Source organism: Bacillus rossius, chromosome 1 (genome assembly GCF_032445375.1).
Source record: "Bacillus rossius redtenbacheri isolate Brsri chromosome 1, Brsri_v3, whole genome shotgun sequence".
NCBI lineage: Eukaryota > Metazoa > Arthropoda > Insecta > Phasmatodea > Bacillidae > Bacillus > Bacillus rossius.
Genome location: NC_086330.1, coordinates 141,992,149 through 142,019,635, shown reverse-complemented (window position 1 = coordinate 142,019,635; position 27,487 = coordinate 141,992,149). Strand labels below are relative to the sequence as shown.

General features: G+C 37.2%; 1 protein-coding gene across 1 annotated transcript in view; it reads left to right on the top strand.

Annotated features, from left to right (window-relative positions):
* Positions 1 to 3,975: 3,975 nt before the first annotated feature.
* The window catches only part of LOC134546234 (epidermal growth factor receptor), a 605,999-nt gene continuing 582,487 nt past the window's right edge, over positions 3,976 to 27,487 (top strand). The window contains exon 1 of the mRNA XM_063388879.1: positions 3,976 to 4,385. Coding sequence (XP_063244949.1) covers positions 4,289 to 4,385 — 97 coding nt within the window. The 5' untranslated portion in view covers positions 3,976 to 4,288. The remainder of the gene's footprint in view (positions 4,386 to 27,487) is intronic.

The window sequence follows — 27,487 nt, the reverse complement described above, 5'->3', positions numbered from 1 at the left end:
TTCTATATGAGGGTACTGATTGATTCGTTGTTAATATCACACGGGTGTTTTTTACTTGTATGGGAAAATTAAGAATGATAAGGCATCTAGTGCGTGGCAACTTCTAGCGCCTGCGGCATTGTCAACACACACTTCGTACGTGTACTGCATGTTGTATATAACCCCCTCCAACGCATTTTATTCTAAATTGGACTTTTAGTAAGGATCCCTAATGCCTCCCTCGATAAATGTACTATCCAACACTGAAAGAATTTTTCAAATCGGACCAGTGGTTCCTGAGATTAGCGCGTTCAAACAAACAAACAAACAAACAAACAAACAAACTCTTCAGCTTTATAATATTAGTATAGATGTATTCTGAAGCACTTGAAGACAAATTTGTTCTAATTATCAAGTGATATTTTAATAGTTGGTGAGTTATTTTGCTGGTTATGGATTGGTTCAATAAACATACCCTGAACATATCTCATAGCTATATCAAATACATGGCTCAATTTATAGTACTTAATTTATAATACTTAATAAACGACCTCTTAAGGTAATTTATTAACGATTCTCCTAAAACATTCTGTGGTATATTTCTTATTCTAATGAGTAAAAATAATAAATTCAGATGTATTAGAATTATTAACAAGTTTATGCTGCACCTAAACACTTACAATAATAACAGTACATTGATTAATGGAGGTTAATGGCGATGGTGATGATGCGTTCTTCCCATTACTGGGTGTCGTGCGCACAGGCAACGTTACGATGATGACAGTCGTGACGTCCCTTTGCTTACGAAGGCAATGATTTGCGGTGGCTTGCCACTGCCTTCCACGGGATGAAAGTGAGAGGGATATCACAACCACCCAGTCCTGATCCCAAGAAGGTGAAACTGGCAGAGTAATTTTTACTCTAGGTAGATATTTACTTGAATATCGTATTGTTAGAGCATACAAATATTTTGGAAAACAGATGATTTGAACTATTTCTATTGAAATATGCATGCATGTATAGCTTCAAATATTTCAAAACTGTTTTTTTTTTCGCGTACTATCCAACTTCCTATGTATTAGGAATTATGAAATGACTGCAATTAAATGTATTTATTTACCATCTTAGTAGAATCAAAACTATCTAGAATAGTGAAATTAATGTGTTGTGACGATTTGAGATGTTGCCAGGAAAGGATTAGATTTGGTTTATGAAAAAAAAAAAAAAAAAACAGGGTACCCCAGGTGGAACCTAGTCTACGTCCCTGACTGCAGCAGGCATCGTCAGGGTTGATAAATAAACGGATTGTTGTGTATATATATATATATATATATATACATATATATGTATATATATAATTCATTACACGTGAACGCATTTCCAAAACTAAATTAGTAAATAAAACGTCAAAAATAATATCATCAATGCACCAGTTTAACCAACATTCGAAAACAAAAATTCTTACGCTCATTTCTGTAACGTCGCACCTGCAACGCGTTGAAAATAGAAAAAAAAAACTTTTTAATCGGTAGTCTGTTGCGTCCGCCATTTTTGTTAAGTTACAGATGTGTCGAAGGTGAAATATTGGTTAGACAAATATTCGCGTCCCTCACATCGCACTATTGTGGTTCCGGCATTACTCGACACCTCAGCACCTCAGCACCTCGGCACGCCTTGGCTTTGTCCGAATACATATGGATGCGTTCAAAGCACACACATCCCTACATCCTTAGCAAATGTAGCCACAATATAAAGGATGCATTTCCAAGGAGTGGTTGGTATCCAATACTTTAACTGCTAGCACCACCTGTCAGTTGGTAGTACTAATGTGAACGCAGCCAACTTGAGTCGTGATATACATATACGAATATTCAGCATAACGTAAATAACAACAACCAATTTTAAAACTTTAATGTAGCGTGAATGTTATATATGTTAACAATAAAAATTTAAAAAAAGTAGGAATCTCAAAGTATATAAAAAATTCTTATAGTGAGCATTTAATACTCCTAAGTTTAAGTTCGCCTTTCAGTAATTTTTATTAACATTTTTATTTGTCTCTGTTTGAGTCATCACTTACGGTTATAACGTTTTTAACAAATCTTATACCAAAAATCTTAAGTAATATTACATACAAACAAAATAAATAAATTACGAAGCTACTCGTTGTAGGAACACATCACAGTAGCTGCGAATTTCGCATCCCTAGAAATGCAAAGATGGCCGCGTCCACTGCGATGCACTTTAAGTGGATCCCTTAGCTATGTAAGTATCAATTAGACTAGTATTCGGATGCAGATCTTGTCTTCCTTCAGGTCAGTCGATCTTCGTAGGTCGAACTAGGATCAGCTTCCAGGTCCGAATTCGCCTGAAGTGTACGCTTATACATAGGTACTTGTTCCCGGAAGTAACATCACAAGGACTGTCCGAAATGGAAGTGAAGTATGCAAGTATGCGAGCAAATGAATCTAGTCTGTGTACTTCTCGCGTTCTTCGAGTAAAATAAACGTCGCCATTGAAAGAAAAAAGGTTTTTAGTTATATTTGGTATACTATTTGGTATAATATTTAAATACGGTATTTAAATACTTGTAAAATCTTTTTAACTTTAAATTTAATATTTAAACACGTTTATAAGCAAATTTCACAAATATATCCACAAACATTCCAGTCGAAACTGCAATGGTAGAATCATAAAATAATAGCCGTAAATTCGTGTACACTACAAAGTGTTAAGAATACTCATTTGTGTTAAACACTATCTTGCAATAACATTTATTTATGAAAAAAATATGTAAAGGCGTTTTCTGGCTTGCAGCGTCACCTCCTGAATGTAAAGCGTCTTGTGTTCTGCAATGTGATAAGAGCAGGGGCGTAGGAACAGAGGGGGGACAGGGGGGACGTGTCCCCCTGAACCTTTTGGGTGGAGAGGACTGTCCCCCCCCCCCCCCCCAACTTTCTAGACCGTAATATTTTTATTTTATAATATTATTCTGCCCAACTTTATTTGTAATTTCTTCACTAATCAAATTTTATCTTAAGGAAACAATAATAATTTTAACATCGATGTATCCAATGGTTAGATACAAAAACTGCTTAAAAAGTGCTATTTTGCACTTTTAAATCAAAATTTTCCGGTGGAGGTCGTCTTAGTAAGAGGGGAATGGGTTTACATGACATAAAAATCATTATTTGTCCCCCCTCCCCAACTTTATGAACACAGCTACGCCAATGGATAAGGCAATAAGATTGCAAATTCAGTTCAACATATAGGTTGAGTGGAGTCTGTTATTCGACCGAAAGACTTCGGCTGTGGGTTTATCACGACACGACACAGGTGCTTCCCAGCTTAGGTATGCGCCTTTGAAGTTGGAGTTTAACGTCTGGTTTATTGCCAATAGTAGGGAGATAAAAGTATTTAACTTAGCTCTGGATATTGTTTAACTGAACAAAGCAACCATCATAACACTTGTTGTAGTAAACAGATTTCGTAAAAATAATTAGGGGCAACAACACGTCAGAAATATGTACAGAAAATACAGGAGTTTTGAAAGAAAATAAGGATCCAGGGGCAAATAAAAAAAATGAAAGACTGTAAACGTTACCATGGCCAACTGTAAGCCAGGAGCGGAAGCATCTTAAAAGGTATACATACTGGCATTTTATTCTATCAAGAAAAAATCCGCAAATTTTCGTCCTATCACGGTAAACTCACGCTTTAAAAAAAATCTCTTAACTCAACCTGACCTCTCACTTCTGTCTTGTCAGCCCATCATGCAAAACTCCTGTGCGTAAGTTTAGCAGCGCTGCGGGACACACTGCACTACATGCATTCCCCCAAGGCGGGCGGCAGGCGCGTTCTTGCGCGCCATCTGTGGGCTGAGCGAGCAACTACGTGGTCGCCGTCTTGTTTTTCTTCCCTCCCCACTACTCTGCAACGATATTCCCCCCCCCCCCCCCCCTTTACTAAACATCATACACGCGGCCTCACGGGAACGCCGCGTCTAAGCGGCTGGCCCGTCGCAAGAAGGAGAGGGGTTGGCTGGAATGTTATTCGTGTGCTGACAGGCGTGGGAGGCGGGTGGCGTTAGAGAGCGCGCGCGGCTTCAGTTCGACAACCACCGAGTGACACCTGTTTTCCCCTCCGTGCGCGCGGCGTGTGTGCGAATTGGCGACCGGTGCGTGCGTGTTGTGACGGCGTGATGAAAGTGCTTCTGTGACGCGAGTGTCCGCGTGAACTTCGGAGGCGAAGAACAATACCACCGCAACTTGCGTTTTTTAGTTTTTTTAATTTTTATTTTTATTTTGCGATGGATACACCGGCTCTCTTCACGCTAGTTGTGCTGGTGGCGGCATCGATCCTGACTGCGCAGTCCTTGGAGACAACTCCTGTCATTGAAGAAAAAGGTGAGTGTTCCGCCTAAAGCAAAAAATTAATCAAATGTTTGCTGTTCAGCCTAAAGTTTGAAGGGACTCACACATGCGCTGAGATGCCTAGTACAGCACTCTGCACAATATCGCTCACAAATAAAAGTCAATTCTGAATGCTTTATAGTGCTGTGTAAGGAAAGTACGAAGAGGTTATGTTTGTTTCGTAGTATTTTTATGTATACAATCTCGCTGTAGAAGCTACAAGGAAAAAAATATCTCCTCGAGTATAGGATAAATTGTTTTAAAATAAACAGGCAGTAAACATCAATAGATTAGTTTTAAATGAAATTAATAGAAAACATTCTGGGCGTTAAATTCTTTGAATAAGTATCTTTACAATTTACACACACCATTCACACTTACATGCAAAATAAATGAACTCAAGATCTAAAACTGTACCAAATAACTCTTTTTATATACTCTGTTACTCTTAGTATGAATTATTTTCCATACGATTCTGCAAACGTGCATCATTATTATGTTTTTGACAATTCAGATCGAATAACATAGTGTAGTGTGGATTTTTAATTTTAGCAGGTACGCACCTAATCAGTCATTAATTTTAAAATCTCAAGAATATTGAATTGGTATTTTAACACTAATAACACCCAGAAACACAAACCTACTACCTAAAATAATTTTTCATAGTTTCTTCTTCTATAGCAATGTTACTCTTTTCAATAAAATGCGACTGAATTGTACCTTATATAATAACATGTTATTTCCTAACTCAGTGCACGTTGAGGTCTCCAGTTTGGCAGTCGATTAATAAATTTGCCAGATAACCCGAGTTTTATTACATTTAGAATCTCTTTCAATAGTCCCAAGCGTTAGGCACTGGAAATTCAAGTACCTAACTGCTGCAACTTAAGAAGTCATCACACGTATACTTATTCTTATTTTTAAAACATCATATGAACTGCTGTCTGAGGTGGAATTTTACATCAACAACAATTAGGCATTTATAAAATAATGTCGAAAGTCCTAAATATGATCATAAAGATTGAGCTTTGTTTTCGTTGACTTGTTTATATTTCGCGCGCGCTTGCCTTTTAGTCTAGCCACACAGCGCTCAAAAAAAAAATATATATATATATATAATGTTTACTTGGACGCTGATCTTAGGTAAGTAAGAGTTATTTGTGCCATCCATCAGTAGAGTTCTGATGTCAGTTGTCGTTAAATGTCAGAAATTTGTGATAATACTTTATTGTGTTTCCCCCTATTTTCCTGAAGTTGAAGTTAAAGCTGAAGTTTGTCAAATCTGATTTTTTTTTGTGTCAGCATGTAAGCTAGAAGTTTTGAGGAACACATAAAAACTCTAACAATAATTTATCTAAAGTAAGACATTTACAAATGGATTATAATATCAAAGTAAGTGCCATAGGTTTATAAAATAATCTCAAGTATTTTTTCTCATATCGTTAGAAAAAAAGACACCGAGATAGAGTTTATAAGGTCGCTTCTTAAGAACGATGTCGTCCTTGAAAATCAGTTATAGGTATGGTATTTATTTAAAATATCGAACGCGTTTCAAAATTAAATCACATCTCTGGGGATAATGTTTTATTCTAAGAAGTTCTGTCACGTTATAAAAAAAAACCTTTACCTAGTAATAATTCTCCGTATTCAAAGTAATTTGAGTTGAAATATTTCAAATTTCGTTCATTCCGATAGATTCGATAACTGTTGCCATTTTATTGAGATTGATGTATTGGAAGATTACGGAGCAATGATTCGACGCCTGAAAGTTGGCAATACTTCATACAGATGTAAACACAGTAACTACAAACGGGGACTCGCACACCGAATGTGTGTCGCAATGTCGCAAAGATTAAACAGACAGCAAAATTTAAAATATGTTATTTATGTAGCACGTTTAATGTGCGTGAGAAGTCACGTGGTTTCAGTATCATTTGTTGACACACGTGGCGAGATCTCTGTCCGATGCAGTCTGAGGCGTGATGACCTATTCTTTGTTCTGTGAACTTTTAAAAGTTTCTGAAGAAAAAAAATGAGTACCGGCGAATATCAGTATGCCATATGCCGCGTTTATTCTGTTGCTGGCGTGAGATAAGTCCGTTGCTGACAGAACTCATTGGAAACCTTACTCGATATGTGATACGTGCAGATCACGTTTACAGTTTGGCCACGGTAGCGTTTACAACCTTAAGATTCTCTCCCCCCCCCCCCCCTTCTTCGCAAATTGTGGGATTTTTAAAGTTGTAACTGACAATAATTAATGGGAGGGGGTCCGAATTAATGTTTTATACCCAGACTCTCAGTTTTTGTTGAAAGCCCTGGCTGTATTAGAAAACGTAAATTTTAATTATATGTTATTAAGTTTTTGCTTATCCACATAATTTGTAAGACTAAGATATGCTACAAACAATCAATTTAATGTTTCTAGTAGTATAGGATAGCCGGACCGAGGACTGGCGCTGGCGCGTGGAGCCGGAGCCGGTGTCCGCCATATTGGATTGTGACGTCACGGCGGCCATCTTGGAGGAGTGTAACGGGACATAGCGTAACGGGACAAGTTTGACCTTGACCTTTGACCCTCAAAATTCGCTAAAATTGGGCAAAAATTGCCCAAAATTCCTCAAAAATCGCCAAAATTTACATTTTTTTGAAAAAAATTTCCGCCAAAAAATCTCAAAAAATTCCTCAATTCAAAAATCAGGATTTCGAAAATCCTCAAAAGTCGTTTTGCCCTAGAAAAAACCCAAATTCCTAAAAGCGGCTTAAAACTCCTAAGAGCTAGCCGCTCTAAGCCGCCGAGGTCATGACCTTGAAAACTAGGATGCCATGGCAGCCATATTGGACGATGACGTCACCGTTGCAATTTTCGTTACGGCCGCCATCTTTAACTTTTTTATTTATTATCCGATTTCAATGAAAAAAAATTTAAAATTTATTAAAAAATCCATTTAATAAAATTTTAATAAAAAATATTTAAAAAATATACTTTTACGACACGGAGTTCGGAGTCCTCGGTTCGAACCCGGTGAGGCTAAAAAAAAAATTAAAAATGGCGACCGATCCTCCTCCCGTGGTGACTTTTGGCAGACTGACTCCCACCACTTTTCTTAAAGCATATATATATCGTCACCTAGTATGACGTCATGTCCGCCATCTTGTCTTCGATGCTGGAAGCCATCATCATCATTGTATCGTCGACGAGAGTGCGCTGACACCATGTTAGTTTAGTTCGTATCCGCTAGAGTGCAGTAATCATTTATTATTACTGTGACACCCGCCATCTTGAAATATGACCGCCATCTTGAAAATCCGTAATTATTTAGCTAGAAATTCGGGAAAAATTCCAAAATTCATTAAATAAATCACTCATTAACTTACATATTGATTCGATCCGCTCCAGTCCTTGGTTCGATCCCTGAATAATGCAAAACATTTAATTTTATATAAAAAATAATAATTTCAATAAACCATGTTCAAAATTCTTAAAGAGACTTTAAATCCTCTACTACCATCATCCTATCAGACACCAAGACCACCATATTGGAAATTCGTAATTGTAATGCTAGAGATTCGGGAAAAAGTTCAAAATTCATTAAATAAATTTGTAATCTATATACTGATTGATTAGATCGACTAAGGTCCTTGGTTCGATCCCTGGCCGATACAAAACAACTTTAATTTTAAAAAAGTACCAGAAAAGTGTAAGGTTCGAGAAATAAAACACCTCAAAGTCTTTTACAAACATAATATTTATTACACAATTTCTATCCTACTACAGAATCACTTGCGAAAGCCAACAACAATCTTATAAACATTTAGCCCTACATAGACGTGCAACGACTACTTCTTAGCTCCAAATGGCTCCCAAAGCTCCAACAGCCTTCAAATGCTTAACACAGCTCCAAATGGCTCCAAATGCTCCAAACGGTTCCAAATGCTCCAAATGTCTCCAGCAGCTCCAAATGCTTGACAGCTCCAAATGCTTCAAAAGGCTCCAAATGCTCCAACAGCTCCAAAAAAAGGCTCCAAATGCTCCAATAGCCTCCAAATGCTTAACACAGCTCCAAATGGCTCCAAATGCTCCAAACGGCCTCCAAATGCTTGACAGCCTCCAAATGCTTAACACAGCTCTAAATGGCTCCAAATGCTCCAAACGGCCTCCAAATTCTTGACAGCTCCAAATGTCTCCAGCAGCTCCAAATGCTCCAACAGCTCCAAAAAAAGGCTCCAAATGCTCCAACAGCCTCCAAATGCTTAACACAGCTCCAAATGGCTCCAAATGCTTGACAGCTCCAAATGCATAACACAGCTCCAAATGGCTCCAAATGCTCCAAACGGCCTCCAAATGCTTGACAGCTCCAAATGTCTCCAGCAGCTCCAAATGCTCCAACAGCTCAAAAAAAAGGCTCCAAAAGCTCCGACAGCCTCCAAATGCTTGACAGCTCCAAATGTTTCCAGCAGCTCCAAATGCTCCAAATGCCTGACAGCTCCAAATGCTTCAAAAGGCTCCAAATGCTCCAAATGCTCCAAACGGCCTCCAAATGGCTCCAACAGCTCCAACAGCCTCCAAATGCTTGTCAGCTCCAAATGTTTCCAGCAGCTCCAAATGCTCCAAATGGCTCCAACAGCCTCCAAATGCTTAACACAGCTCTAAATGGCTCCAACAGCTCCAAAAGACTCCAAATGCTTCAAAAGGCTCCAATTGCTCCAAGAGCTCCATCTTCAATTGGTTCCAACTGATTCCTATTACTTTTATCGAACTTGGCATGATTACTAACATGTCTTTATCAGTATACATTTTGACTGGCAGTGGTAACGTTTTTTACACCTTTAAGTTATAAGTTTTATTTAGAAATCAGATTTCGATAAATGATAGCTTCCATCTGGAAAGAAAATATATTAATTTATCTTCAAGTTTATACACATACATTTAATTTAATCCATTATTGTATGTAGCCAGCTTCCCTCAGTTCTTTGAGTATGAAGGATATTTCTTTAATGTTCGAATAGTTTCCTGCACAAAGCGATCCATGTAGTAGTCGTAGCCTGTTAACCAATATGTTAGGATCTTCCCATGAGGTATAATCAATCTCTTCTGCTGCCTTCATCATCCTTGCATGTTTATAATAAATATTATCTCTGGTGTTTATCGTTTTAACACCAACCACAAGGTCACTTTCGTCATCTTGCCAGTGATTATCACAAGCTTGATCAGGATAATTTATTTTATTACGTCGTTTCCATCGTTTTGGTCTCAAACCACCATCACAGTCTTCGCTCTTGCATGCTTTTGGTGCTTCAGTACAGTACTCAATCATGTCAGCCTCAGATGTGTCACCACAATCTTCAATCATGCCAGCTTCTGATGTGTCACCACAGTCTTCAATCATGTCAGCACCACAAACTTGATCAGGATAATTTATTTTATTACGTCGTTTCCATCGTTTTGGTCTCAGACTGCCATCACAGTCTTCGATCTTGCCTGCTTTAGGTGTTTCAGTACAGTACTCAATCATGTCAGCCTCAGATGTGTCACCACAATCTTCAATCATGCCAGCCTCAGATGATTCATCAAAGTCTTCGACCTTGTAAGCTTCAGGTGGTTCTCCATCTTTCACATTTTCATGGAGACGACTAGATATTGGAGTAAATATATTTTCATTTCTAATGTGGTTACAACTTCCTTCGTTTGTTTTAAATTTTAAATTATTATCTTGATCTAGATCAGTAATTTTAGCATTAGCTTTTTCGCCTTCGTTCCTCTTCCGCGATGTTGTAGCCCAGTCTTCGTTATCTTTATTCATCTTAATTGTACAGGTCTTGTAATGTCTATCCAAGTAATATCTTCTACCAAAGGATTTCTGACACTGACTGCAATGAAATGGTTTTTGACAAGGACCCAAATTACACTCGCTTCTCTCATGTCGTTTAGCATTCTTTCTCAAGGTAAACACCTTGCTACAGTATCTACAGTGATGACGTTTTGATACAGCAACAAATCCCGTTTCAGGATTCATATTAGTTATTGAGACTAATGCCAGATGCAAACTAAGAGTTTTAAATTAGATATATTACTTAAATAGAATTTTTTAATTATTTCATCAGCGAGAATTAATTTATCTCATTCAAAGGTACTTGTTGCAAGTAGTTCTGCTTTTCAACAACAGATGTCGCCACATGTTACTTGCAGGTAAATAATATTTAGTTCTTTTATGCGGGATGCGGGATGCTCACTAACGATCGCAAAAGAAGGATGGCTTCGCTAGACTCCAAGGAGAAGGAAGTTCGTCCATCCTGTTAGTGCTTCTTAGATTTCTCAGAGATTATTTGACTGAGTAATGATATTTTTTTTTTTTTAAATTTCCACCTGATAAAAATATTACAAGTGCTGATTTATTGGCAGAATTTCAATAATTAAATGCGACCTTGAATAAAAAATGACATGACTCATTAAGTAAAAAATTCTTCATGCAGAGATCGATTCCTCATCAGTAACCAGAAGCACTCGGAGAAAACCATCAGATGTCTAGTCAGGAATAATCAGAAGCACCCAGAGAAAACCATCAAAATATTGTCAAGAATAATCAGGAGCACACGGAGAAAACTACCATAATATTGTCAAGAATAAACGGGAGCACACGGAGAAATCCACCATAATATTGACAAGAATAATCAGGAGCACACGGAGAAAACCACCGCAAGTTTTCTTTGATATCATAAAATTTCAGGAAAAAAATAATACTAAAAATAAAAATAAATTAATAAAAAATTTAAAAAAATAAAAAAAAATAAAAAAAATACATAAATATATTCTGCTAGCTTGTGAACTTCTCATTGTTGAACAAAGATAGAGTTCTAGTACAAGCCAGAATTTTATGTATTATTTTATTTTATTTTTTTTTAATTTTTTATTAATTTATTTTTATTTTTAGTATTATTTTTTTCCTGAAATTTTATGATATCAAAGAAAACTTGCGGTGGTTTTCTCCGTGTGCTCCTGATTATTCTTGTCAATATTATGGTGGATTTCTCCGTGTGCTCCCGTTTATTCTTGACAATATTATGGTAGTTTTCTCCGTGTGCTCCTGATTATTCTTGACAATATTCTGATGGTTTTCTCTGGGTGCTTCTGATTATTCCTGACTAGACATCTGATGGTTTTCTCCGAGTGCTTCTGGTTACTGATGAGGAATCGATCTCTGCATGAAGAGAGTCATGTCATTTTTTATTCAAGGTCGCATTTAATTATTGAAATTCTGCCAATAAATCAGCACTTGTAATATTTTTATCAGGTGGAAATTTAAAAAAAAAAAAATATCATTACTCAGTCAAATAATCTCTGAGAAATCTAAGAAGCACTAACAGGATGGACGAACTTCCTTCTCCTTGGAGTCTAGCGAAGCCATCCTTCTTTTGCGATCGTTAGTGAGCATCCCGCATCCCGCATAAAAGAACTAAATATTATTTACCTGCAAGTAACATGTGGCGACATCTGTTGTTGAAAAGCAGAACTACTTGCAACAAGTACCTTTGAATGAGATAAATTAATTCTCGCTGATGAAATAATTAAAAAATTCTATTTAAGTAATATATCTAATTTAAAACTCTTAGTTTGCATCTGGCATTAGTCTCAATAACTAATATGAATCCTGAAACGGGATTTGTTGCTGTATCAAAACGTCATCACTGTAGATACTGTAGCAAGGTGTTTACCTTGAGAAAGAATGCTAAACGACATGAGAGAAGCGAGTGTAATTTGGGTCCTTGTCAAAAACCATTTCATTGCAGTCAGTGTCAGAAATCCTTTGGTAGAAGATATTACTTGGATAGACATTACAAGACCTGTACAATTAAGATGAATAAAGATAACGAAGACTGGGCTACAACATCGCGGAAGAGGAACGAAGGCGAAAAAGCTAATGCTAAAATTACTGATCTAGATCAAGATAATAATTTAAAATTTAAAACAAACGAAGGAAGTTGTAACCACATTAGAAATGAAAATATATTTACTCCAATATCTAGTCGTCTCCATGAAAATGTGAAAGATGGAGAACCACCTGAAGCTTACAAGGTCGAAGACTTTGATGAATCATCTGAGGCTGGCATGATTGAAGATTGTGGTGACACATCTGAGGCTGACATGATTGAGTACTGTACTGAAACACCTAAAGCAGGCAAGATCGAAGACTGTGATGGCAGTCTGAGACCAAAACGATGGAAACGACGTAATAAAATAAATTATCCTGATCAAGTTTGTGGTGCTGACATGATTGAAGACTGTGGTGACACATCAGAAGCTGGCATGATTGAAGATTGTGGTGACACATCTGAGGCTGACATGATTGAGTACTGTACTGAAGCACCAAAAGCATGCAAGAGCGAAGACTGTGATGGTGGTTTGAGACCAAAACGATGGAAACGACGTAATAAAATAAATTATCCTGATCAAGCTTGTGATAATCACTGGCAAGATGACGAAAGTGACCTTGTGGTTGGTGTTAAAACGATAAACACCAGAGATAATATTTATTATAAACATGCAAGGATGATGAAGGCAGCAGAAGAGATTGATTATACCTCATGGGAAGATCCTAACATATTGGTTAACAGGCTACGACTACTACATGGATCGCTTTGTGCAGGAAACTATTCGAACATTAAAGAAATATCCTTCATACTCAAAGAACTGAGGGAAGCTGGCTACATACAATAATGGATTAAATTAAATGTATGTGTATAAACTTGAAGATAAATTAATATATTTTCTTTCCAGATGGAAGCTATCATTTATCGAAATCTGATTTCTAAATAAAACTTATAACTTAAAGGTGTAAAAAACGTTACCACTGCCAGTCAAAATGTATACTGATAAAGACATGTTAGTAATCATGCCAAGTTCGATAAAAGTAATAGGAATCAGTTGGAACCAATTGAAGATGGAGCTCTTGGAGCAATTGGAGCCTTTTGAAGCATTTGGAGTCTTTTGGAGCTGTTGGAGCCATTTAGAGCTGTGTTAAGCATTTGGAGGCTGTTGGAGCCATTTGGAGCATTTGGAGCTGCTGGAAACATTTGGAGCTGTCAAGCATTTGGAGGCTGTTGGAGCTGTTGGAGCCATTTGGAGGCCGTTTGGAGCATTTGGAGCTGTCAGGCATTTGGAGCATTTGGAGCTGCTGGAAACATTTGGAGCTGTCAAGCATTTGGAGGCTGTTGGAGCTTTTGGAGCCTTTTTTTGGAGCTGTTGGAGCATTTGGAGCTGCTGGAGACATTTGGAGCTGTCAAGCATTTGGAGGCCGTTTGGAGCATTTGGAGCCATTTGGAGCTGTGTTAAGCATTTGGAGGCTGTTGGAGCATTTGGAGCCTTTTTTTGGAGCTGTTGGAGCATTTGGAGCTGCTGGAGACATTTGGAGCTGTCAAGAATTTGGAGGCCGTTTGGAGCATTTGGAGCCATTTAGAGCTGTGTTAAGCATTTGGAGGCTGTCAAGCATTTGGAGGCCGTTTGGAGCATTTGGAGCCATTTGGAGCTGTGTTAAGCATTTGGAGGCTATTGGAGCATTTGGAGCCTTTTTTTGGAGCTGTTGGAGCATTTGGAGCCTTTTGAAGCATTTGGAGCTGTCAAGCATTTGGAGCTGCTGGAGACATTTGGAGCATTTGGAACCGTTTGGAGCATTTGGAGCCATTTGGAGCTGTGTTAAGCATTTGAAGGCTGTTGGAGCTTTGGGAGCCATTTGGAGCTAAGAAGTAGTCGTTGCACGTCTATGTAGGGCTAAATGTTTATAAGATTGTTGTTGGCTTTCGCAAGTGATTCTGTAGTAGGATAGAAATTGTGTAATAAATATTATGTTTGTAAAAGACTTTGAGGTGTTTTATTTCTCGAACCTTACACTTTTCTGGTACTTTTTTAAAATTAAAGTTGTTTTGTATCGGCCAGGGATCGAACCAAGGACCTTAGTCGATCTAATCAATCAGTATATAGATTACAAATTTATTTAATGAATTTTGAACTTTTTCCCGAATCTCTAGCATTACAATTACGAATTTCCAATATGGTGGTCTTGGTGTCTGATAGGATGATGGTAGTAGAGGATTTAAAGTCTCTTTAAGAATTTTGAACATGGTTTATTGAAATTATTATTTTTTATATAAAATTAAATGTTTTGCATTATTCAGGGATCGAACCAAGGACTGGAGCGGATCGAATCAATATGTAAGTTAATGAGTGATTTATTTAATGAATTTTGGAATTTTTCCCGAATTTCTAGCTAAATAATTACGGATTTTCAAGATGGCGGTCATATTTCAAGATGGCGGGTGTCACAGTAATAATAAATTATTACTGCACTCTAGCGGATACGAACTAAACTAACATGGTGTCAGCGCACTCTCGTCGACGATACAATGATGATGATGGCTTCCAGCATCGAAGACAAGATGGCGGACATGACGTCATACTAGGTGACGATATATATATGCTTTAAGAAAAGTGGTGGGAGTCAGTCTGCCAAAAGTCACCACGGGAGGAGGATCGGTCGCCATTTTTAATTTTTTTTTGGCCTCACCGGGTTCGAACCGAGGACTCCGAACTCCGTGTCGTAAAAGTATATTTTTTAAATATTTTTTATTAAAATTTTAGTAAATGGATTTTTTAATAAATTTTAAATTTTTTTTCATTGAAATCGGATAATAAATAAAAAAGTTAAAGATGGCGGCCGTAACGAAAATTGCAACGGTGACGTCATCGTCCAATATGGCTGCCATGGCATCCTAGTTTTCAAGGTCATGACCTCGGCGGCTTAGAGCGGCTAGCTCTTAGGAGTTTTAAGCCGCTTTTAGGAATTTGGGTTTTTTCTAGGGCAAAACGACTTTTGAGGATTTTCGAAATCCTGATTTTTGAATTGAGGAATTTTTTGAGATTTTTTGGCGGAAATTTTTTTCAAAAAAATGTAAATTTTGGCGATTTTTGAGGAATTTTGGGCAATTTTTGCCCAATTTTAGCGAATTTTGAGGGTCAAAGGTCAAGGTCAAACTTGTCCCGTTACGCTATGTCCCGTTACACTCCTCCAAGATGGCCGCCGTGACGTCACAATCCAATATGGCGGACACCGGCTCCGGCTCCACGCGCCAGCGCCAGTCCTCGGTCCGGCTATCCTATACTACTGTTTCTAATATATATTGCCAATATTATTTTTGCCGAAATTGTTTCTTTTAGGCTCTGCTGCTTTTAAAAGTTAAAGATATCAAAATATTGTACATTAGAGCTAATATTATTAACTAGTATGTCGAAGTAAATATTAGTTACATTATTTAGGCTATCTCATTATCTTACACGACATAAACAGAGCCTAATTTAACTTATTCCTCACTTCATAAAACAATTTTACAGAGATATTTAGAATTTTCTCACGCGAAAATTGTAGCTATTCTTCGAAAAAAAAATAACTAAAAGATAATTTTGAAAAAAATTATGAAACTTTTGCTGGATAGTTTATCTGATAAAGAGATTTCGCTATTATTTAAATGCAGTTTTTCTCTGGTAGCTTACATTACGTGTATTTTTCTTTTAATCGTAATTTTAAGTTTTATATATTTAAATCAGTGAAATACTTACTCTTACTTAGTTATTTACTCTTTTAAATTCAGTTTTTAAAGTATATAAGGTTTTTTTGTATCTTTGGTGTGTAAACATCTTACCTCTGTATACGGCATTTGGTAGGAGTAATTTCGTGAAAATGTAACGGAAGTCGACGAACGGAAATGTGTCACAAAGTCGTAAACATTAGGGAACATACCAAACGTATTGGTGTGCCAAATTAAACTTTATGATAGTGAAACTTCTCTGGAATATATTTGGTAAACTAAAATAGTCATAGAATACAGTAATCACAAGTTTTAAAATACCTAAGAAATTTGGCATTACAATGTAATGATACATATTCACCTTCTCTATTCCCAAGCGGCTTACCAGCACAGCGGTAGAGCGCGCGGTGGTAACCTCAACGACCGTGGTTCATATCTCGTCACTGGATTTTTTTTAATTTTTAAAAAAAATAACAATATAATATTGAATCAGCTCGATAAGGTTAAGGTTTGTTCGTAGGAAGTATTTACAGACTGATTTAATTCGTTTAAGCAAAACCAAATATACAAACGTATACTTAGTGTTATAATATGTGTTTTAAAATGTTTCAGGTAGATATTTTAATAATGGCATATAAGTTTTACTTCTACTGTGTCCGGAATCTTTATAATATTAACTGTTAGTGAAATTTAACAAGATGGTCAGTATTTTGATACAATTCCTTGTCGAAAATCAGGGCTTTATCAGTGCCGTTTCCAATAATTTAAAATTTCCTGTTGTTTCGTGCTACTTATTGCTATCTGCGTTTGATGGGGCAAGAAATGTTTACGATTCAGACAGCGAATTCTAGTGGCAGGCGCAAGAAGTATGCGTGTGATTCGTATCCAGAAATTTTGGTACTGTTTGAAAACAGGATGTTTTATTCATCACACTAAGGGATTATTTTAAAGAATTCTACGTTAAATTTAGTTTCTAAGTTTCGTATTACAAGTTTGTTTGCAACATGAACACCATGATGACACTAGAGTTTGCTCGTTACCGGGTTAATGTTTACACATCACTGGCGAGTACTGAAAGACTCGCTCCTTTCTTTGAAATTTTACTTTGTAATTTTATTAATTAAGTTCAATTTAATGAAAAAAAGTTCAATAGTGTTAATAATGTTCGGGAACATAGTGCACAGATAACGCATACAGCGATTGCAACCGCGGAGGACTCAGGAAAACGGTACAAGAAATCTCACGTGGCACGTAAGTCTCTGCTCGTATATATCTCCACTGGGAGTGGCATTATCTGGAGGAAAGAGATGCGATAAGCGCTGCGATTAGGCTTGTTTATCCATTGTGGGACGAAGTTCGCCTCGTGGCGTCTGCGGTCGCAACTATCAGGTCAGCCTAGTCAGAGGTGTATTTGTTTTAGTGAAGCTGGATGATAAGTGCGACGCTCGCTGGTACTTCTAGCGTGGTATCGTCTCTAAGCGCAAGTCTGTGGACTGGTGCGCAGTCTTCAACTATGGAATCTGAGCTGTAACTGTAACATTATATGGAGGAGAAATGAAGATAGGGGTGTTATGCAAGTCCCTTGAGTGCTTTCAAGGATCTTTACCGGGAGTTTCATGTCTAAAAACTATTCTCAAAACATGCATGTTACCCATTTTCAGTTGTCTAAAAATACTGCCCTTGGCGTATTCGTAAATTCTTTTAGTAAACAAAAAAAAATCAGATATCTAAAGCACTTTTAAATCGCGATTTTTTCCCCCCTGAAGCTTACTGTATGTGCGCCCAGGCAGGCGAGTTTAACACACTCGCTGACGTCTTGTGAGAGTCCCTGTACGAGGGAAAAAGCCAGACACAACTCCAAATATAGCCAATTAGAAGAGGTCCAACCTGATTGGCCGACTTAGAAGCCAATGGCAGGAAATTACTTCTCTGATTGGCTGACACCTGCGCCAATAGGACTAATCATTTCGTGATTGGACTGAAGGAAAACCCTGAAACACACACACAAATACACACACACATATATCGAGAGAAAGAGAGAGACTTACCACAACCCCCCCCCCCCCCATCCTCATTGAATTCTCAACCCTGAAGATGCCGGATGCAATGCAGAGCGTAACGTCGGAACGATCTCCAACTTCGACGCGGCTCAACCTCGTAAACCAAGATAGTTATATAATGTATGTTGCAAGTGACTGATGTTATCCCCGTTCAAATTCGTATTTGCCGTCACTGTGTAAATGTTTTCGTCGGAACGAAACAATACGAGCGGAATCCCCCTTCCGGGAGCTCTCTGTAGCATATGCCGCAACTTCCCGTTAACTCTTATTCCTTGTGACAAACAAGTCATCGAACACAGACTTTATCATGGTGGTGTTGTTTGTTTTCCCCCAATGATGTTGGAAACATGTACGAGCGAGTAATGTTTCTCTCTCTCCCCGGTGACGTCAGCACGTATTTAGAAAACGTATGGGTCTACTTATAAACACTTATACAGTATGGGTCTGAATTCTACCTATAAACTTCGGCTGTAAGTTCACAAAAAAAAGTTGTATATATTTATATTACTTATGAGCTAAAGTGCTGAAAAAACTAGTTCATTACAAATATAGAGAAAGTATTTGAAATGGAACAGCGGGTAAAGTTTAAATGAACGAAAGGAACAATGCTAGTGTCAAATTTCGAAACATAAACTGCAACGCCTGACACGCACTTTACCCAATATTTTAGAGCTGCTGTAAATCAGGTACACGACTATGAAGATATAAAAAAAATTAATTTATAACAATTTTTAGTTTTGACATGTTGATTAATGAGTCCTCCATAATAATTACATCATACTTTCGCATCACAAAAAGTTATGGGTAATATAGGTGTTACCCTACTTTACGATAGCGATACGTTTTGCTGTGGTTGTAGAATTTTGCTCCCATTTTAGGTCATTATTTAATTTTTTACGGTTAACATGGTTGTTTTTGTAGAATTTTTTTTTGTGGCTGAACTTCAACTAAAAGAAAAAAAAAAGTATATATAGTGCATAGTTTTTGCATAGTTATCTGCCAAAGTTGAATTCTTAACATTTTTGTGCAGAATTGGGTAAGGAAATCCAAATGGAATAAATAACCTATAATTTCTAGATTTTAAGGCAATGCTGGTGGCTACTGTGTGGTATGGTTTAAATTTCTTTCAGAAAAATTGACTTAATGTTATTTAACCTTAAAAATCATAAACATTCTGAAGTTTTTAAAAGGCTAGCTATCATTCAATTTTTTTTTTCTGAAAGAAATTAAACCATATCACATAGTAGCCAGTAAAATTGACTTTAAACTTAAAACATTACAGTTTTATATTCAATTTCATTCTCATTATCCATACTGCACAAAAATGCAACTTAGTCAGTTAATCATGCAAAAGTATGCTACACACACACACACACACACACACAATTATGTGAAAGTTCAGCTAGTAAAAGTCGGCAAGTTTATCCGCGAGGTACATAAGTAAATTTAAAATAATGACCTGGAATGGGAATTATAAACAGTATTGTGTAATTGAATTTTAGTCGTATCTACAACACCCTCAACTCTAAGCACATTGTTGTTCCAACGCTAGCGCAATTCCCAGACCCCCTCTAAAAACTATTGATAATGGCAGTCTAAAACTAAAATACTATTTTATGAAATACTAGCTGCCCCACCCGGCTTCGCACGGCTATACTAATGGGAAAAAATTAAGCCACATCTTCCATTTACAGTAATGGTAAATAAAAAAAATCAGTGAAAATTTATTACAATGCTGTATAATGTACCGGAGAGAAAATGAATAGCACCAATGGTTTCCCGACTTGTGCACGCAACGTACAACTGATGTACCCGTACTTCGCTACGGCAGTTTACAGGCAGATCACTCTTGCGCCGCTCATTATACATGCCCCTCCTTGTGGGTACGCCACTGCCGCGTGATACCCGTTGCCATGGAGACGCAGAAGGCATGAACAATGCAAAATCCTGTTCTCATGCAGACAAAGTACCCACTGTTGCCTGGTTTTAACCACCCATGGGATCTAATTTTCGGAAAATGTCATCCTGCGTAACAAAAAGAACATTAATGTGAAGTTTCAAGTCTGTAAAATATATATACTTGAAAAAAAGGGCAATAAAAAACAAATTAAACACAGAGAGGAAAAAAACACAATAGTTTAGGTTTGCGATTTAAAGTGATAAAAAGTATTGAAATACTAATTGAACTTATGAGGGTACTGATTGCTTCGTTGTTAATATCACACAGGTGTTTTTTACTAGTATGGGAAAATTAAGAATGATAAGGCATCTAGTGCGTGGCAACAATGTTAATAGGCAATAGGAAATAAACTTCTAGCGCCTGCGGCATTGTCAACACACACTTCGTACGTGTACTGCAAGTTGTATCTAACCCCCTCCAACGCATTTGATTCTAAATTGGACTTTTAGTAAGGATCCCTAATGTTATTGATAATATAATATAGCCTATAGCCTTCCTCGATAATTGTACTATCCAACATTGAAAGAATTTTTCAAATCGGACCAGTGTTTCCTGAGATTAACGCGTTCAAACAAACAAACAAACAAACAAACAAACTCTTCAGCTTTATAATATTAGTATAGATGACACTTTAAGTATGTTTCAAATTTAAATTTATGTCTGTACACACTAACCGCAAGTTTTTATTGAACTGAAAAAGAATATAATAGCGTCTAAAATGGTATAACAGGATTTAGTGACGCGGAGTTAAGACCATTGAATATTAACTGTAACCAAGTAAATTGTCGGTCTACAAAAATAACGAAGTGTGTTATAAATTGGTCTTAAGTGTGTTGATATAAAATACAGTGTTTTTTTCCTTCGAGATATCCAAGTGAGCAGTGTTTATGTGAGTACATTGTCCTGATGATCTATTCCTCACTTACCCACAGGCTGAAACCTATTTTTGATAAGCAGATTTGCATGTTATATGTTTCATGCGAATATAAATTAATTAATGAACTCTATAAATTGACACTATTTGTGTGCAATCGATTCTCACACACTCAGTGGTCCTGTTTGAACAATTCTTTTTGCCTACCACTGAGCTAAGTTAGCCGCAGCAAACCCTGTAGGCTATTTAAATACATCTATAAATACATAATAAGTGTTGTGCTATACATATAGGCTAAGGCTTTTGAAACACGTATATTGAAAGAACTTTATTTGCTATACATGTATCTGATTGTAACCCTTCTTCCTCCTTAATTGGAAGAGGGGTTGCGTCCCCGACTCACTCTGGGCGCGAAGGGAAAAAATAAATATTAAAACCAGGCATAAAAAGCTAAACAATATAAATTCCCCACACCACTGCCCAGGGGTCAGGCCAAAAACTTCAAAGGATATAATAGCAGAGTAACCATTAAACAAACAAGAGGCAAGACTTTGGACGTATGTTATTAAAAAATAGAAATTTGCAAAAATAGTATTTACTATACATAACCATACAAGCTTAGTTACAAAAGCTGACGTTAATAATGGCAGCATCTTATCCCCATTTGCGATACTAACAATAACCTTTAAAACATCATAAAAATATAAATACTGATAACAACAAGTATAAAAATATATAAGGGCGTGAGGCGTGGCCACTATAAAATATCAAAATTTACTGACTGCCCTAATACCAAAAATCAAACAAGACAATCAATACAAATATATAAAAATTCTACAATAATAAAACTGAAGTACAAAAAAATTTATTTAAATAAAGTTCTTAAACTCTCAATCAACAGTTTAGTCTTTCTTCTGATGTTCGTTGCTAAAGACTTGCCAAAAAAACAAAGTTAATATCCTAGGCGTGCGCTGGCTTCCTGACCTTCCTCACCAACTCCAGAGTCTAATGCCACGCCGGCCCATAGGTACGAATTCACAAAGGCGTGAACGATGATAAAAAAAAAATTATCTTATTTTTAAGGGAAATGTAGCAAAAACTCTTCACGTAACATAACCATGTTACCACAGAAGTATTTATCATATACTTCAAAACAAAGTCTTACTTCTTTATTAACTTGCCAATGATTTCATAAAAACGTGGAATGGCCGCACCAACCAACATCAGGCTGCGCATGTAGTCCAATACAGATCGCATACTTTTAATAATACTGCACAAGCTGATTATATTAGCTAAAGCCAACTTTAAGTATGCAAATTACGAAGACAAAGTCTCAAAAACAAATTGCAAAATGTTCGTTTCTTCCAAACTTATACTTTTATTACAACTACAGGCAAACGGGCGACCTTTTTAAAAAATCCCACACTGGAACAACGTGTGAAACGAATGGGCCTCTTCACCAAACAGGGTAATAAAAGTTCCGTCCAAATAAAATTTAGTATGGGAAAATACACAGTTCACTAGGTTTGCAAAAAACCAGTGCAGCACCACGAGGGTAAAAATCAAAATTGCGGCCTCTCTTTACCTTGATAAGTTCAGTATCACAGGGCAAACCATTGCCCTGTCACCCAGCGTGGAGCCTCCACCCCCATACTCTTCGTCGCCCGTTGCCGTCCGGCACACCAGTCCGCGCCGTCACATGGTTCAGTCCTCGACGGTCGCTCGCCACACACTCCCACGCGGCCCCAGCTGATTTTCACTCCCGGCAAGCCGAATGTCTGACGTCATCAGCCAACCGCCGGGCGCTCGCCAAGTGGTATTTACGTGAAACACAATCGATGTTCTTAAACTCATAATCGATAGCTACCAAACGGCGTATTACTAATTAACAGAAACAAATATAATTAAAAAAAATTTTACAGATAAATTAACATTAATTAAAAAGGCGTATAAATACGTGAAATAAAAAAACCATATAAAACTAGAGATCAGCAACAAAAATAAATTACACGTAAAAATGTGGCCCTGCCGGCCACAACCTCCGCCTTGAACAAAAAAAAATTTAAACAGCAAAGAAAATCTTAAAAATACTAAAACGTCAAAAAAAAACCTTGGACTTGGAGAAAAAGTATTCACAAAAACTTCTAATCCAACAAACCAGCCCAAACTCAAACAAACAAACAAACCAGCAACAAGGAAAACTTGCCTCCAAAGTCCCAGCCAAAAAACTTTCAACGCTCAAAAAAAAAAAAAAAACAAGAGAAGGATTTTCCGACAAGAAACGGAAAAGACAAGCTAAACATCACAAACCCAACAAACGGGATCTAAGAATGCCAAAACAAACAAACAAGCTCCAAAGTCAAATCCGAAACGTATTAGACAAAACCTTCTCTTTCAAAATTATCAAAAACTAAAGATCAAAAAAAAAAAACAAAGTCTGACAACCCGGAGGTTGCAAACTAAAGCAAAAAACTATAAAAACTATAACCTCACAGGAAAAAAAATCAAAACCATCACTGGTAATCTAAATGACCACTAAAATTCCTGGTGCTGATCCTGCTCCCGCTTCTTTTTAAAGCAAAATTTTTCTGAATGACCATTTTTGCCACAAAAACCACAAACAAATTTATTTACCTCCGAAACCGAGCAATCCTTAGCAAAATGCCCTACCTTATTACCCGGCGTTTTAAAACAAACCGGTTTAAAATTGATTTTGCCTTTACACTTATCGAATTCACATTTAGCATAAAAAATATTATCAACCTGGATAGCCCAAGTGTTGAGTTCCTCCACACTATTAGGTCTGCCAATAAATGCGCATTCGTGTCTGATGGCAGGATTTAGATTTTCCAAAATAAAAGCTACAAAACGGTGATCATCTAACTGCAGACCAAATACATTAACGTGATTTCTAATATCCTGTATAAATTCTAAGGTACTTTCATTTTCCCGTTGAAAACGGAAAATCAATTCCTTAATTAGATCGTCCTTCACCCTCTTAGGGCACAAATATTCCCACAAATTCTCTTTCACTACCGACCATCCAACAGACTTATTTATACCTGACGTAATCACGTCCCTAGCGATCCCGCTACATTTAGTCGAAATACACCTTAACAATTCTTGCTCATTTTGTAAACAACAATTAGTTTTCAAACTATCTACCCCCAAGCAAAACTTTATTAAATCTCTTGGCCCACCGGAGCATAAAGATGGCAACCTATCCAGTTCCTTAAAAAGTAATTTACTTTGCATAGCAGTATTCAATGAATTTACTTGGCTGATCTCCGAATTCTCCACATTTTCCTCAACAGGTTTTTTCCTCCCTTCTTTAATGTGGGTACTTAATTTCCTGCGTAAGGTATCAATGTCATCCTCCAGACCACTCTCTACTCCCGCTGCTTGCAAATTAGCGTAAACCTGTTCTTTGGGAAGTTTATAAATCCAAGAAACTGCCATTATTAAAAAAATCAAAAAAGTCGGCAAAATCGCAAAAGTCCAAAGTCTCTGCCAAGCAGAGTGGCGCAGGTTGTAACCCTTCTTCCTCCTTAATTGGAAGAGGGGTTGCGTCCCCGACTCACTCTGGGCGCGAAGGGAAAAAATAAATATTAAAACCAGGCATAAAAAGCTAAACAATATAAATTCCCCACACCACTGCCCAGGGGTCAGGCCAAAAACTTCAAAGGATATAATAGCAGAGTAACCATTAAACAAACAAGAGGCAAGACTTTGGACGTATGTTATTAAAAAATAGAAATTTGCAAAAATAGTATTTACTATACATAACCATACAAGCTTAGTTACAAAAGCTGACGTTAATAATGGCAGCATCTTATCCCCATTTGCGATACTAACAATAACCTTTAAAACATCATAAAAATATAAATACTGATAACAACAAGTATAAAAATATATAAGGGCGTGAGGCGTGGCCACTATAAAATATCAAAATTTACTGACTGCCCTAATACCAAAAATCAAACAAGACAATCAATACAAATATATAAAAATTCTACAATAATAAAACTGAAGTACAAAAAAATTTATTTAAATAAAGTTCTTAAACTCTCAATCAACAGTTTAGTCTTTCTTCTGATGTTCGTTGCTAAAGACTTGCCAAAAAAACAAAGTTAATATCCTAGGCGTGCGCTGGCTTCCTGACCTTCCTCACCAACTCCAGAGTCTAATGCCACGCCGGCCCATAGGTACGAATTCACAAAGGCGTGAACGATGATAAAAAAAAAATTATCTTATTTTTAAGGGAAATGTAGCAAAAACTCTTCACGTAACATAACCATGTTACCACAGAAGTATTTATCATATACTTCAAAACAAAGTCTTACTTCTTTATTAACTTGCCAATGATTTCATAAAAACGTGGAATGGCCGCACCAACCAACATCAGGCTGCGCATGTAGTCCAATACAGATCGCATACTTTTAATAATACTGCACAAGCTGATTATATTAGCTAAAGCCAACTTTAAGTATGCAAATTACGAAGACAAAGTCTCAAAAACAAATTGCAAAATGTTCGTTTCTTCCAAACTTATACTTTTATTACAACTACAGGCAAACGGGCGACCTTTTTAAAAAATCCCACACTGGAACAACGTGTGAAACGAATGGGCCTCTTCACCAAACAGGGTAATAAAAGTTCCGTCCAAATAAAATTTAGTATGGGAAAATACACAGTTCACTAGGTTTGCAAAAAACCAGTGCAGGACCACGAGGGTAAAAATCAAAATTGCGGCCTCTCTTTACCTTGATAAGTTCAGTATCACAGGGCAAACCATTGCCCTGTCACCCAGCGTGGAGCCTCCACCCCCATACTCTTCGTCGCCCGTTGCCGTCCGGCACACCAGTCCGCGCCGTCACATGGTTCAGTCCTCGACGGTCGCTCGCCACACACTCCCACGCGGCCCCAGCTGATTTTCACTCCCGGCAAGCCGAATGTCTGACGTCATCAGCCAACCGCCGGGCGCTCGCCAAGTGGTATTTACGTGAAACACAATCGATGTTCTTAAACTCATAATCGATAGCTACCAAACAGCGTATTACTAATTAACAGAAACAAATATAATTAAAAAAAAATTCACAGATAAATTAACATTAATTAAAAAAGGCGTATAAATACGTGAAATAAAAAAAAACCATATAAAACTAGAGATCAGCAACAAAAATAAATTACACGTAAAAATGTGGCCCTGAATTTTATCTCAACAAACAGTTAAGCTGTAATATTTCCTTTTATTTTTATTTTTGTGTTTTGAATATTTTATTATTAACTTATTACTGTTTGAATAATATTTAACGAAACAATTTAAGAGCGAAACATCAAAGTAACAATTGTACAGTAAATAATATTGATATTATGCAACTACACAAACTGTGTATTTCATTGTCTGTTCATTAAAAAAAAACACTATATAAACTGGTTAACTATATTTATGTTTCAGTTTTCTTTTAATAAATATATTGTCTACTTGAATGCATGAGTAATAATTGCAGTACATTTACCTACCACAACACACACCAAATCTATTTATCTGTGTTGAATTGTTCATAATCTGAATAAGCCTAGCTATCTAGACAGTAATAAGTCGGGTAGGAGTTTTCAGTACACTATCCAGACGTTTAGTGTTCCGCCTTAAAAACTTTCTCTATTAGTTACAGTACATATGTTGTTCAGCTCCAACTTCAATGGCGTATACAAGTCTTGGGAAGCACTTAAGACCATTAGTGAGTGTTTTAAACTTATTTCTTCGTAAATAGAAACTGTAGCCAAAGTTTGTCGGTCGAATTCTCACTCATTCTGTATAGACGTATATTTACCATACATGTGTGTGTGTTGACTTACTATTTGCAATGATTAACTGTAAAAATCAGATGTTTTACGTTTGTTCACAAATTATACTTCAACATTTAGTTTATTTTAAGTAAAGTAGCGATTTTACGTAAAACATTAATATATGCTAGTAATGAAATATCAAACCCCGAATACATTGAAAACCGTGAAAACGAAGCTTCACGTGGCTTTAGAACCTCAACAACCTATCAGCTGGCGTTCGCCATGTCACATGATTTCGAGAGTTTTATTTTTATTTTTGGCAAATAAGCAGTTTATCGTTGGGCACAAGACGATTTTTCAGCAGCGCATCTGCGTGTGATCTGCATATTCAATCATGTTTCCGTCTTCGCGGGCGAGACTTCTTGCGCGCATGCGCAGGCGGAGGTATGTGTCGCTACAGAGTGTGTACAGCCCGCGTGTTGCAGCCAAGGAGCTTCAGCGCTCCTTCCAATCTCCTTGGCTGCTGCCGACAGGGCAGAGACATGGGTGGGGAACCAGACACGGCCGTAGAGGTCGTGCGGCTGTGGAAAATGGTTGGGGGGGGGGGGGGGTTTGCGCTATTTCACGCGTCGCTGCACCGGGTGCAGAAGTGGAGGAAGGATGAAAAGGAGGGGGAGGGGATGACAACACGTAGGAGGCTACCAGAGGGCGACCATCGATGGCTTACCTCACAGACATTGCATGTACACATTTCTTATATTTACGTTCTTATAATCTCTTTGTGTGGTTCGCACAATATATTAACTTATTCCGTTTTATTTTGGACGTAAAGTGT